Here is a 13270-nt window from a genome sequence, read left to right on the forward strand (position 1 = left end):
TCATCGATATAGGCTATTAGTACATCCCACTCCCAAAGTGATTTATTAATGACTGATAGATGCTATGAAATGAGAATGGAGAGTGTTGCTGGAATGAAAGATGACAGGGAAAACCGGAGTACCCGCTTCCACTTTGTCCAGCACAAATCTCACATGGAGCGACCGGGATTTGAACCACGGTATCCAGCGGTGAGAGGTCGACGCGCTGCCGTCTGAGCCACGGAGGCTCTATACTGATTGTTATGTTATTGTTTCATAAAGGGACAAATACTCGTATGATTTTATGATGAGTTTGTTAGATCATGATTATAATAAATACTCGTTGTGATCATGTATACATTTTCTGTGCAATAGCTTTCTGTTTAGGTGGCATTTCTGGCATATCTGATTCTTTGCATCTGATTGCAGCTGATTTTGAAGTTGACTAAATCATGGCATCAGCAACGGTGAGGTTATATTGCAATATGCAGCAAGTGTGCTATAATAATTGAACTGTCCATTTTAATTGCAACAAGGATTGTCTGTTATCCATAGGTTATACGAATACCGTTCGTAGGTTATGTTGCCTTGTAGATATGCCTTGACAATATTGACTCGATGTGTGTTTGTTTAATGTTTTCCTGGCCAACTCGTATTACCGTTTATGTTTGCCATGAATATACTACATTATCACTTTCCGGAAAATAATCGCCATAGCTCTTTTGAATTACGTACTCTTAGTAAAAGGGAATTATTTCAGTTTGACACTGGTAAGTCACTATAGGCCTACTTGGAGTTCAATGACGGCTTACCTGCTGACTTTCTGTGGCTACTTTAGCCTTTCATTCGGAGACTTAACGATACAACTTGTGTAAAGCGTCTATATCGTATTTCCTTCATTTTCGTCTAAGTTAAGCATCGATTTTGTCTGCATCTCTATCTCGTTTAGAATACAGGTAGCCTAACTTAGTTATTGAGGATCAAGGTGTAGGTGGATGTACACCTAGATAACCGTAGTCTGCAAACCTTCACAATTGAATTAAAGTGTGTTGACAATCCCCTATTTTGCAAGTTATGAATCTCATTATAAAATCGTATTGGATTTCAGAATAAGAAGTTATTATATTAATAAAACCACCTTTCCAATACATGACTATCCTTTATATTTTTTGGATAAAACCATTAACAGATATTATAATTAGGACATGCTTCGCTCATGCTTAGTGAGCATCATTAGCTAGAAGTAATCCAAGGTAGGTCAGGTCCCTGATCCCAGTATATATAACGAGAAAACGTCTAATAATACATTGATAAAATATGAATTTTAACTATTTAAAAATTGTCAATAAGATTATATCTATTGAAACAAATAGTGACCATAAAAATTGCTTAAAATATAAGTGGAATGAATGACATGAAGATGTTAAAGTAATTTGCTGTGAGTGATTGTATAAATCGATGATCATAATAATCTTACCGGGCGAGTTGGCCGTGCGCGTAGAGGCGCGTGGCTGTGAGCTTGCATCCGGGAGATAGTAGGTTCGAATCCCACTATCGGCAGCCCTGAAAATGGTTTTCTGTGGTTTCCCATTTTCACACCAGGCAAATGCTGGGGCTGTACCTTAATTAAGGCCACGGCCGCTTCCTTCCAACTCCTAAGCCTTTCCTATCCCATCGTCGCCATAAGACCTATCTGTGTCGGTGCGACGTAAAGCCCCTAGCATAATAATCTTCGCTCACTGGCATTAGACTGCTTGTAATTAAAAACAGTTTTTCACATGTAATGAATTATGATCTTGTTTCATATATTAAATGTGATGAGGTGTGTTAAAATCGCATGTATTGGTTGAAAAACGAACTGCACAGATGAATAAAACTTCGTCAAGTCAAATTCACAAAGAACTTGGCACTTGTTAGTATGATGTTGCACCCCCTCTGGCCTGGATGCTTGCACTGATTTGGTTCTGCAAAATCAAAAGGAGTTCGGTTAGTTTCCGCCAAACATGATGAAAATATCATTCGGGTTGAATATGAACAGGTGTAACTAGAGGGTTAGCAGGAGTAAAATTATCAGGATCTCCTAATATATAAGGTTCGAGAAGAGTCTTAAAGCTGTTTTATAACTGGTCCTTGATATCCTGGATACTGGTACTGGGATGTAGTTAACGTCCCAGCCTGTCCCACACATGTTCTATCGGGGACAGACCTAGGGATCATGCTGGCCATGGGAGTACTTCAAGATCATGCAGACAGTTCGTAGAGAGACGTGCTGCGTGTGGATGAGCATTGTCCTGTTGAAAAATGGCACTAGGATACCTTCGCATGAGAGGTAACGTGAGGATGCAGGATGTCAATGATGTACCATTGTGCCATTAGAGTTCCCTTAATCACTACTAGCCATGACCTGAAGTCATATCCGATAGCTGCCTACACCACGATGCCAGGAGTAACACCGCTGTGCGTTTCCAAAACTTTGGAATAATGTGACCTCTCCCCAGATCTCTGCTATACTCGCAGATGATCATCCAGGGTAGTGCAGAACGGCGATTCATTGCAGAACACAATATGATGTCATTCATCAGCAGTCCATGCTTCCTGGTCACAGCATCACTCCAAATGCAGCCGTTTGTGTTGTGGGTTAACTGAAAAGTGTTCCCACAGGCCCCTAGAAAACAAAAGAGCTTGTAGGCCTAAATATTCTCTTTTACATGACGGTTGATATGAAGATGAAGGTTATCTTTCACTTGGGAATGCCCTCTTATCATTTCATCCTGTCTGTACTAGTAATGATTTTCACTAATTTGTTATCTCCATCTTATGAATTGGATATATTTCAAATTCACTGAACTTTCGCACCCTCCGACTCATTGGCTGAATGGTCAGCGTACTGCCCTTCGGTTCAGCGGGTTCTGAGTTTGATTCCCGACCGAGTCGGGGATTTTAATCGCTTCTGATTAATTCTTCTGGCTTGGGGACTGAGTGTTTTTGTATGTTCCATCATTCTCCTCTTCATTTTCACACAACACACCACACTACCAACCACCACAGAAACACGTAATAGTGATTACATCCCTCCATATAGGGTTGGAGTCAGGAAGGGCATTTGTCCGTAAAACAGGGCCAAATCCACATGTGCAACGCAGTTCGCACCCGCGACGCCACAGGAGTGGGAAAGTCGGTAGTATAAGACGACAACTTTCACACCCATCCATGAAAGTCAACCTCATCACTTGGGAATTCTGATTTTTCATATCGCATTTACTGCAATTCTTTTTCTATTCAACAATATTAAATTGCACATTTTTAGCATAGTCTGGTATTAGAGCTTGGGCATTAACATAAACCAAGCTACCCAATGATCCCTTCCATGCTCTTTTATGCTTTTCAGTAAATGTTCCACCGGGCGAGTTGGCTGTGCAGTTAGGGCCGTGCAGCTGTGAGCTTGCATCCGGGAGATAGTGGTTTCGAACCCCACTTGGCAGCCTGAAGATGATTTCCCAAGGATTCCCATTTTCACACCAGGCAAATGGTGGGGCTGTACCTTAAGTGAGGCAATGGACTCTTCCTTCCCTCTCCTAGACCTTTCCTATCCCATCGTCACCATAAGACCTATATGTGTCATTGTGATGTAAAGCAAATTGTAAAATAAAATTAAAAAATAAATTAAAAAACAAGTTCCATGTAGATGATGAATGGTAAAGGTGAAAGAAAACAGCTGTGCCTCATTTCTATATAGGGGGCCGATGACCTGCGATGTTAGGCCTCTTAAAACAACAAGCAAGCAATCTCTGTAACCAGAGAACTCTTTCCAACATTAATTCTTTCTGTAGCTGAACTGCCGGCGTTAGTCTATGATTTCCTGTTACACCCTACCCTTCATCCCATAAAGTTTCAGCATGACAAGTATTCTGTTGATATTCTATTATACACTTTCTGTAAATCTGTGAACATACAGTAATGTAGCATTTTTCAACCTCGTGCCCCCTGTGGGTTTGGGCGGTAGAATATCACACATGGTATTCCCTGCCTGTCATAAGAGGCGACTAAAAGGGGCCTCAGGGGCTCTGAACTTTGGAGCGTGGGTTGGCGACCACGGGGCCCTTAGCTGAGTCCTGGCATTGCTTCCACTTACTTGTGCCAGCCTCCTCACTTTCATTTATCCTATCCAACCTTCCTTGGTCAACCCTTGTTCTTTTCCGACCCCGATGCTATTAGGTTTGCGAGGGCTAGGGAGTCTTTCATTTTCATGCCCTTCGTGGCCCTTGTCTTCCTTTGGCCGATATCTCCATTTTTCGAAATGTCAGATCCCTTCAAGTTTTTCCCTCTGGTTAGTGTTATATAGAGGATGGTTGCCTAATTGTACTTCCTCTTAAAACAGTCACTACCATCACTACCTTTCAACCTCGTGGCACATATTGAAAAGTCTGGTACAAACAGCCTCTTTCTGGAAAAAAATAAAAGAGCTTGTAATTGTTCTGTTTTATATGACTGTTGATATGTTCATAGCCATGGAACCTTCATGGAATATCTCCCTGGGTTGATGACCTTAGATGTTAGGCCCCTTTAAACAACAAGCATCATCTCATCAGGAATCTCTCCCAGCGCTGGGTGTGGAGGGTGGGGGTGGCAGTTGTATATACCACGGTATCCCTTGCCTGTCATAAGAGGTGACTAAAAGGAAAACCAGGGGCTCTCAATTTGTGAGTGTGGCTTGCTGGCCACGTTCCCCTACTTGAGTCTGGCATTGCTTCCACTTGTGTCAGGCTCCTCACATTTCATCTCGCCAATCCAACCTTCCGTGGTCAATTATTATATTTTATCCTTGACAGTATTAGGTTAACAAGGCCTAGAGAGTCTTTCACTTTCACATCCTTTGTGGCCCTTCCCTTTTCTTTTTCCGATATCCTAATTCTTCAAGGTGTCAGACTTTTCCATTTTACTTCTGATTAGTGAAACATCATATGTAAATAGCCTTCATCATCATACAACAGTATACACAAATATACTCTCTATGAACTAAAAGAACGTAGTCATAAGATCTATTGTGCCAGTGCGACGTGAAGCAAATTAAAAAAAAACGTGAAAAATAAATATATCAATACATTCATCATCTAGCTAATGTACCTGTGCTTCGCTCCAGAATTCTAGGTTAAGTAGTGTACATGTTGTAAGATTGTATTCAATTGCATAGCTCTTAACTTTACCCCAGAAACGCGATGGGGAAATCACCATGCGTCTTTTCTCATGGGAAGACTGGGTTAGGGAATTTTCATCATAATGCAAGGCCCTCTTGCCTACTATCAGTCACGATCAGTTTCGGTAGTTTTCATTATGATGGCAGGCCAACTTGCCTACTGCCACTCACAATTGAGTTGGGCAGTTTTCATTATAATGGCAGTCACTCACTCTCCACTTGCCTCTTTTTACATCCTCAATCTTTGTGGTTTTCCCAACTGAAATCGATTTAGGTCATAGAACGACGTCAGTAGGAATGTCACAATTAAAAGCAGTGCTATCATATGAAGTAATCAAATGAAAAAACGCACATTTTCTCACTTTTAACGAACAGTGCTACGCTGCCAGTCTAACAGTCCAAAGTTTCAGAGCTGGAATGACCAGGTCTAAGACAGCCGTGAACACTCCTCCGCCATTATTCCTTTAAGTGTGCACACTGCTCATTCAGATCAACACTTCAGAGTAGGGATTGAATAGTTGGAATATTATGATGAACCAGTGTGTTATGTACCAGTAGTATTAGAAAATTTTTGAACCAGAGGAATGATGCGCTAAAGAAGAAAGTTATCTACCTCCCCAGCTACTTACCGCTATATTCAGGCAGGCTGTTATACTCGGTACGCAGCAGTAATTCCATCTATCGGAGGTGAATGTTCTTAAGATGGAAGAGAGAATACTTTGCCCTGCCTGAAGAGTTTATTTACTGAAAGAATCTTTTGTCATAGAGCTTGTTGTAGGCTTCCATCAGGACTGCTAATCTGGAAGTAATTCCTTGATTCTGATCCCAGCTTGGCAGATTTGATCCTGGATCAGTCCAGTCCAGTAGTATTTGAAAGGGCTCAAATACGTCAGCCTCATGTCGGTAGAATTACTGGCGTGTAAAAGAACTCCTGTGGGACTAAATTCTGGCACCTCGACGTCTCTGAAAACCATCAGAAGTAGTTAGTAGGACATAAAAATCAATAACATTATTATTAGTAATTCCTTGAAAATAGTATGTCCTGCAGCATTTGGAATAGATGCACAGGAATAGATTTTTTCCAATATATATTCATTAGGGATTGTAGCAACGGTCTTAATCTTCTCATCCAACATAGCTGAGAATTTTGTCTTCCACTGTTGTTAAAAGTAGGGAGCTTGACATGAATGAGGGACAGTTTGTGGGTTTCTGCCCATGAAAAGATAGCTTCTCTGTTTCTATCCTCTTGGATATAGCCCCAAGTGTGACTATGGCTGTTGAAGTCGTAAATTATAACAGACCCTTTTTTTTTCTGCTAAAGTTTTCAGGTGGAATGAAATAAAACTCTAATGTAATAGTTGCTCTTTGGCAGTTGACTTACCCTCAATGTTCACACAGATGATTGTCATGGTTGACCCTAAGAAGGGCATTTGCATGATCGCACTTTACCTTTAGGATGTTGTACTTCTGATGTGAGAGAATCAGCCGTCTAGGAACCATCCTTATCTGTTGCCCAGGGGATGCTCAGATGCAGCAATATCACTTTGAATGCACCCTGTATCTAGGCTTCCCGTATCCCCTGTTAAGGTGATTAAGCAGTGGGAGAAAGAAAAGAACATAGTCTCTTATTTCTTAGATATCAAAAAGCTTACGACAGTAAAGGAATAAATGATAAGAATGATATCTACCACCATTTTTAATGAATGTGGTCAAAACGTATTACCAATGGTGTATCCAATAGGTGATGGTTCCTCAGGGTGGTTTAAGGTGAAATGAAATATGCTACAAGAGTGCATGGTTGCTCTTGTATTCTTCACTATAATGGATGAAATAATGAGAAGAGTTATAGGCCTACATTTAAAGAACTTGTAAATTATATATTTATATTGGGCCATATTAGATAGGAAAAGTAAGAGATGATGTACACAGGGTGTCTCATATAAACTCAGACTGAATGCATGGTGTTTGTACTCTGCGCTACGGCAGCTGCCTCAGCCGAACTTATGTCGCGCGCGGCCACCCTGCTTTAGGCGTGTATACAATCTTATATGAAATCTTACCTTATAAAAGATGTTGGAAGTGTTGTCATTGCTGGGTTATACAGGCATTGTATCTGGTAACCACATTCTGGCTGACGTGAGTGAGTTCTGCCACTGTATTGTTTGATTTCATTCGTAGTGTTTTCTTTCAGTTCTGATGTGTGAGGATTTGTTTGATACACTTTTTCTTTCAGTTTTCCCCACAAGTAAAAATCACACACTGTTAGATCTGGAGAATGAGGGAGTAATAGACCAGCACTGATCACTCTGTCTGCAAACACTTCCGAGTTTGTACGAAGGGAATCTCTGTTGTATGAATGGGCTGAATCTTGTTGAAATCACCCATGTTATTTTTCTTCTTCCATTAACTGATGGAAGAACGGCATCAAAATGTAATCTTGGAACCTCTCTGCATTTACTGTTGTATTGCAAGCTGTCCACTTCATGGCCGTATCGATGAGTTTAATCAACAAATTAATTTAAAAAGCCACCTAATCGATACTTTATAAAGTATACTTAGGTGGCTTTTTAGATTAATTTGTTGATTTACTGTTGTCTCGAAAAAAATAGGCTCAATTATTCGTCTTGCATTAACATCACATCAAACACAAATCTTTATATCATAATGAGGGACTTCATAAACACCATTAGGATTTTCTGCACACCAATAGCAAGAGTTATGACTGTTCACACAATCATTAAGATGAAACCAGGCCTCATCCAAAAAGAACACAAGCTGTGGGTTGAATAAAGTATCATTCAGTGTTGCAAGATACCACTCACAGTATCTCGCTCTTGTGGCTGGATCAGCAGGTTTTAAACAATGGGCATATGTAAACCTGTACAGTTTAATATGTAACAGCTTTTATAGCTCTATGTGCAGAAGAAACCAAAACCCCTACTTGTGCTAATTTTGTAAGCGATTTATTTGGTGACCGTTGAAGATTTGCACCAATGTCATCTAGCTTTTCCTCCATTAAAACTGTTTGTGCGTTTTTTATTGAGCGCTGAGCCAGTAGTTTAAAATTTATTTACAATTACATGAATCCGTGCTCATGAAGCTGGGCACTTCACCGGGAAATTACTGAACAAATACATTGTGTACCCATCAAGCAGTCTTGTACTTCAAATAACTTTTTCATACGAAAATACGGTGTTGCAATGATAACTGTCTCACCATGTTAACAGCTGAGATTCAGACTGGCGACTCACGTTTACGAGGTCAAACACCTGCAAGCTGCTTGCAAGGTCAAGAACTATACACGCATCTCCCATACTGCAGCTGCTATAGCACAGAGTACAAACACCGTACGTTCAGTCTGGGTTTATATGAGAGACCCTGTAGTTGCTCATGAAAAGAATGAGCGCATGATATTGTATGTTCCTCGCTCTTAGTATTTTATCGGACTTAATTTTAATTATTATCCAGTTGTGATTCATCTCCCATGTAGATACAAATCCTGTGGATACCCACAACAAACATAATATCTATAGCTTCAGTTGTTTCTGAGAAAAGTGTACCTCTTAGGAACTTACATAATACAATAAACTCATTTTTTTGAGTGACTATACATACATACATACATACATACATACATACATACATACATACATATTGCATTCATTTATTTTTAGTATAGAGTGTTATGACTTGAAGTTTTCAGTCTACAAGCCTCTGTGAATTATCTAAGCAATCCCTGCAATCCTCTATTTATGTTTGCCATCAAGCTAGGTGTATATGTGCATGGTATTTCACTATCTTAGATTTGAACTATTCTTTACACTTACAATTTTTCTCTGCACTATAATTGAATTTAACTATGATTTAACTATCTTTTCAGGCACCGCTGTTGGATGATGACACCCTGGGATTTGGAGAAGAAGACGACGCAAGAGACAGTAGAAAGTTGAAGTAAGAAGATATTAAAATAAGCCTTTTTAAACTCCTTCCTCCTCCTCCTCCTCCTCCTCCTCCTCCTCCTCCTCCTCCTCCTCCTCATCATCATCATCATCATCATCATCGGTTTGCCCTTCCAGCGAGCCAGGTAGGATGTTTGAAAACGAGCATCTTCCAAAGTTGCCTATTCAAAAAGATTTTGGTGTCCATGACAGATTCTCAATTCCATCCTCTTCTCTCCACGTCTTCCCTCAGTTGGTCCATCCATCTCCTTCTTGGTCTTCCAGCTGGTCTTCTACCTATTATCTTTTCCAAATAAGCACATGGTAGTCTGGCCCCGCGGTGTAGGGGGCAACGCGTCCGCCTGTCACCCAGCGGCCCCAGGTTCGATTCCCGGCCAGGACAGGTTTTTTTAATTGTAATGGTTAATATCCCTGGCCTGGGGATTGGGTGTTTGTGATGTCCTTAATCTTCCTTTCCTCACACACAACATTCCACACTATCACCATTCCAATTACACGCAGGTTCATACAATATCGTGCCAGTAGGGGCAAAAGATCCACATGGGTCGACGCCCAAAAAAAAAAAAGAGGCACATGGTAACCTTGTGCTATTCATTCGTTTAACCTGCCCAAACCATTTAGGTCTAGATGACATGACCTAAGTCTCTCCTCCATCGATGCATTTAGACCTAGGTTAGATCGGACCTCATCATTTTTCACGTGATCAAGTCGTGTCTTTTTGGAGGGCAGTTCTAAGAAATTTCATTTCACAGGCTTGAATCCTACTACAATCCTTTGATGTTAGTGTGCAGGTTTCCAGAGAATATGTAAGGATGGGAATGAAATATGACTTGTAGGCCTACAGGATCATTTTTGTTCTTTGTGGGACCTTCTCATCCCATAGTAGGTGTCTTAACGATATTGTAAAAGTTAGAGCCTTTGGTTACTCTGTTTGTTATTTCTATCTCAGCTCTGTTGTTACTAACCATTATACTTCCTAAATATCTGAATTGGTGTACTACTTCAACTTGGTGGTCCTGTATTTTTATGTTGCATTCTGTATTATGCCTGCTGATTTTCAGTGCTACTGTTTTTGCTGGGTTCAATTTCATTCTTACATTATGCATTCAGTTTATTTTGCACTCCCTCCTCTGTTTCATCCCATATTGCAACATCGTCTGCAAACACCAGAGCCTGAAGATCTTTATTACCTTTTCCTTTTAGTTCCTTTAAAATGGTATCCTTAACTGCTATGAATAGAAGAGGTGTTAAGGCACTTTCCTGTTGTACTCCTTTGGTTGTATTGAACCAGTCAGAGTGACCATCTCCAATACTGACACAGCTTTTGCAATATTAGTATATAGTATTTAGATTTTCCTAATAAGGTACTCTGATATATCAAGTTTTCTAAGACTTTTCCAAATAGTTGATTTAGGAAAATTATCATTATGCCTTTTCAAAGTCCATAAACACAATAATTAGGTCTTTTCTTCTTTCCCAGTGTTTCTCTGCTAACATCCTCAAAGATATCAGATCTGTTATGCTTCTTCCAGCCCTAAAGCCATGTTGTTCCTCTTCTTAAGATAGGCTCTAGTATATCCCTTACCGGGCGAGTTGGCCGTGCGCTTAGAGGCGTGCGGCTGTGAGCTTGCATCCGGGAGATCGTGGGTTCGAATCCCACTGTCGGCAGCCCTGAAGATGGTTTTCCGTGGTTTCCCATTTTCACACCAGGCAAATGCTGGGGCTGTACCTTAATTAAGGCCATGGCCGCTTCCTTCTAACTCCTAGGCCCTTCCTATCCCATCGTCGCCATAAGACCTATCTGTGTCGGTGCGACGTAAAGCCCGTAGCAAAAAAAAAAAGAAAAGTATATCCCTTACTCTGTCTTCAATGATCTTCTCCATAATTTTAACGCCATGTGATAGGAGGATAATGCCTCTGTAATTTTCACTTTTCCTTCTACTACCTTTCCTAAAGATAGGAACTATCATCCCTTTTGTCCAATCTTCAGGTATTTTGTTATCTTTCCATATTGTTCTGAGAACTCTATACAGCCACTGTATTCCTGTTGGACCAGCAGCTTTAATCATGTCAGCTGTAACTTCATCAGCTCCTGCTGACTTACCACTTCTCATCTTATGGAGAGCTTGCTCTACTTCTGCCCATGTAATTTGGAAATCTTCCTCTATTATTTTCTGTCCTACATCCTCAACAGAGATGTCATTAAGGCCATTTAGGAGCTTGTCAAAATACTGTCCCATTGTATCCCTGATATCTTTCATACTGTGAACTGTATTCCTATCTGCTGTCTCCAGAGCTGTAATTGCTTCTTTATCTGATCTTTTACTTTTTACTGCTACATATATAATTTTCATATTCCCTTTACTGTCTTCTTCCAGTTTAGTTGTAAATTCTTCCCAACTTTTCTCTTTTTCTTCCCGTACAATTCTCTTGACTTCAACTTCCTGTATCTATATTCTTTCGCCATCTGTTGTCCATTCAGTCGCTGTTGATTCTTCTATCGGACTTAGCCACATCAAGATCTTTTTTGGATTTATTAATTTTCATTGTGGCTTCTTTCACTTTATCATACCACCAAGATGTTCCTCTTCTGCTTGTTCTTCCTCATATTTTATCTGCGCTACCAACCAGACACACCTTAAAATCATTCCATTCTTTATTACTTTTCTTTGTGTCTGTTATTGGTATTTTAGCTCTGATTTCCTCTTGAAACTGCTGTTTGACTTCCGGATCTTTCAATTTCCAGTCTTTAATTTGTGTTTTTTTTCTTCTTGTTTACTTTAATAGGTTTGGTGACTCTTAGGTCTGCAATGAGGAGTCTATGGTCACTATCAAGGCTCTCAGTAGGTATCACTTTTACGTCATGCACCTTTTCTCCACTTGGCCTATCTGTGACGATAATGTCTATCACTGATCTATACTGACCATTTCAGCTGTATCCCGTTATCTTGTGGCTATCCCGTTTCTGAAACCACGAGTTCTTCACTGGAAGTTGGTTTCGTGTACATAGATCAGGTAGAAGTTCACTCTCCTCATTTCTATTACCAAATCCATATGGACCAATAATTCCTTTATAACCTGACCTATCAGTTCCTACCTGGGCATTAAAATCTCCAATTATCATTATGTTCTCTTCATCAATGATGTCCTCTAGTTTTTCTAGGAAGCTTGCTTTTTGGTCTTCGCTACAACCCTGCTGGGGAGCATTTGTCCAGCTCCATGGCTAAATGGTTAGCGTGCTGTTCTTTGGTTACAGGGGTCCTGGGTTAAATTCCCGGAAGGGTCGACAATTTTAACCATAATTGGTTGATTTTGCTGACACGGGGATCGGGTGTATGTGCCGTCTTCATCATCATTTCATCTTCATCACAATGCGCAGGTCGCCCACGGGTGTCGAATCAAAAGACTTGCATCTGGCGAGCCGAACTTGTTCTCGGGCACTCCTGGTACTAAAAGCCATATGCCATTTCATTACTTGGATCTGTTTAATTCCTTAGAGAAATGCATATTCACCAAACTTGTTGAATTGTTTACCAAGTTTGTTCTATTGATTTACCATATGAGGGGGTAGATGAGGATGAGAGAGACAAATTTTTTGTAGCACAGGTTGATGTAATGGTCAGTAAGCTTATGTGAATATACAGTGTGGTCCATGTAGGTTTACACCTCAAATATTCAAACATCTCCCGACCTGTTGAAGATAGTGATACAGTTTATGAATTTCATTTTAAAAAAATTATATTTACGATATTCAGTTATAGAGAGAGTTCCCGTCTTTCAATGCATTTGTTATTTCTTACCTTATCAAGAAATAACAATTAGTCAAGTACATGTTTCCAGTAGTGGCGATTAAGGCCCCCCCCCGCTCTGTAGAGAAAATATTACATTTTTATTCCATTTTAGCCAGCTGAAACTATGAATTAAAGGAATTATTTTAAAAAAAAGGAATTTATACAAGCCTTGTTGTCTTATCAGGTAATTCTTTCCTTTATTTTTTTAATTATTAACAAAATTATTAGCGGAAATACATAGAAAATGTCGATCGCCCCAGCTGATGGATTTGTATAGTGCCACAGCAAGTGGTGCAGACTTTGCATGTACTGCGAGGAAGGGTGGCAGTGGTATAATTTTTTGCTAA

General features: G+C 40.1%; 1 protein-coding gene across 2 annotated transcripts in view; it reads left to right on the top strand.

Moving 5' to 3' along the window:
- Window positions 1–337: 337 nt before the first annotated feature.
- Window positions 338–13270, top strand: part of LOC136858600 (uncharacterized Golgi apparatus membrane protein-like protein CG5021) — a 106768-nt gene continuing 93835 nt past the window's right edge. Inside the window, exons 1-2 of one of the 2 annotated variants that reach the window (XM_067138276.2) lie at window positions 338–446; window positions 9054–9124. In XM_067138276.2, the coding sequence (XP_066994377.1) occupies window positions 432–446; window positions 9054–9124 (86 nt within the window). In that variant the 5' untranslated portion in view covers window positions 338–431. The remainder of the gene's footprint in view (window positions 447–9053; window positions 9125–13270) is intronic. The other variant, XM_067138277.2, reaches the window with a different exon arrangement.

This window comes from Anabrus simplex, chromosome 1 (assembly GCF_040414725.1).
Source record: "Anabrus simplex isolate iqAnaSimp1 chromosome 1, ASM4041472v1, whole genome shotgun sequence".
In the NCBI taxonomy this organism is placed as follows: domain Eukaryota; kingdom Metazoa; phylum Arthropoda; class Insecta; order Orthoptera; family Tettigoniidae; genus Anabrus; species Anabrus simplex.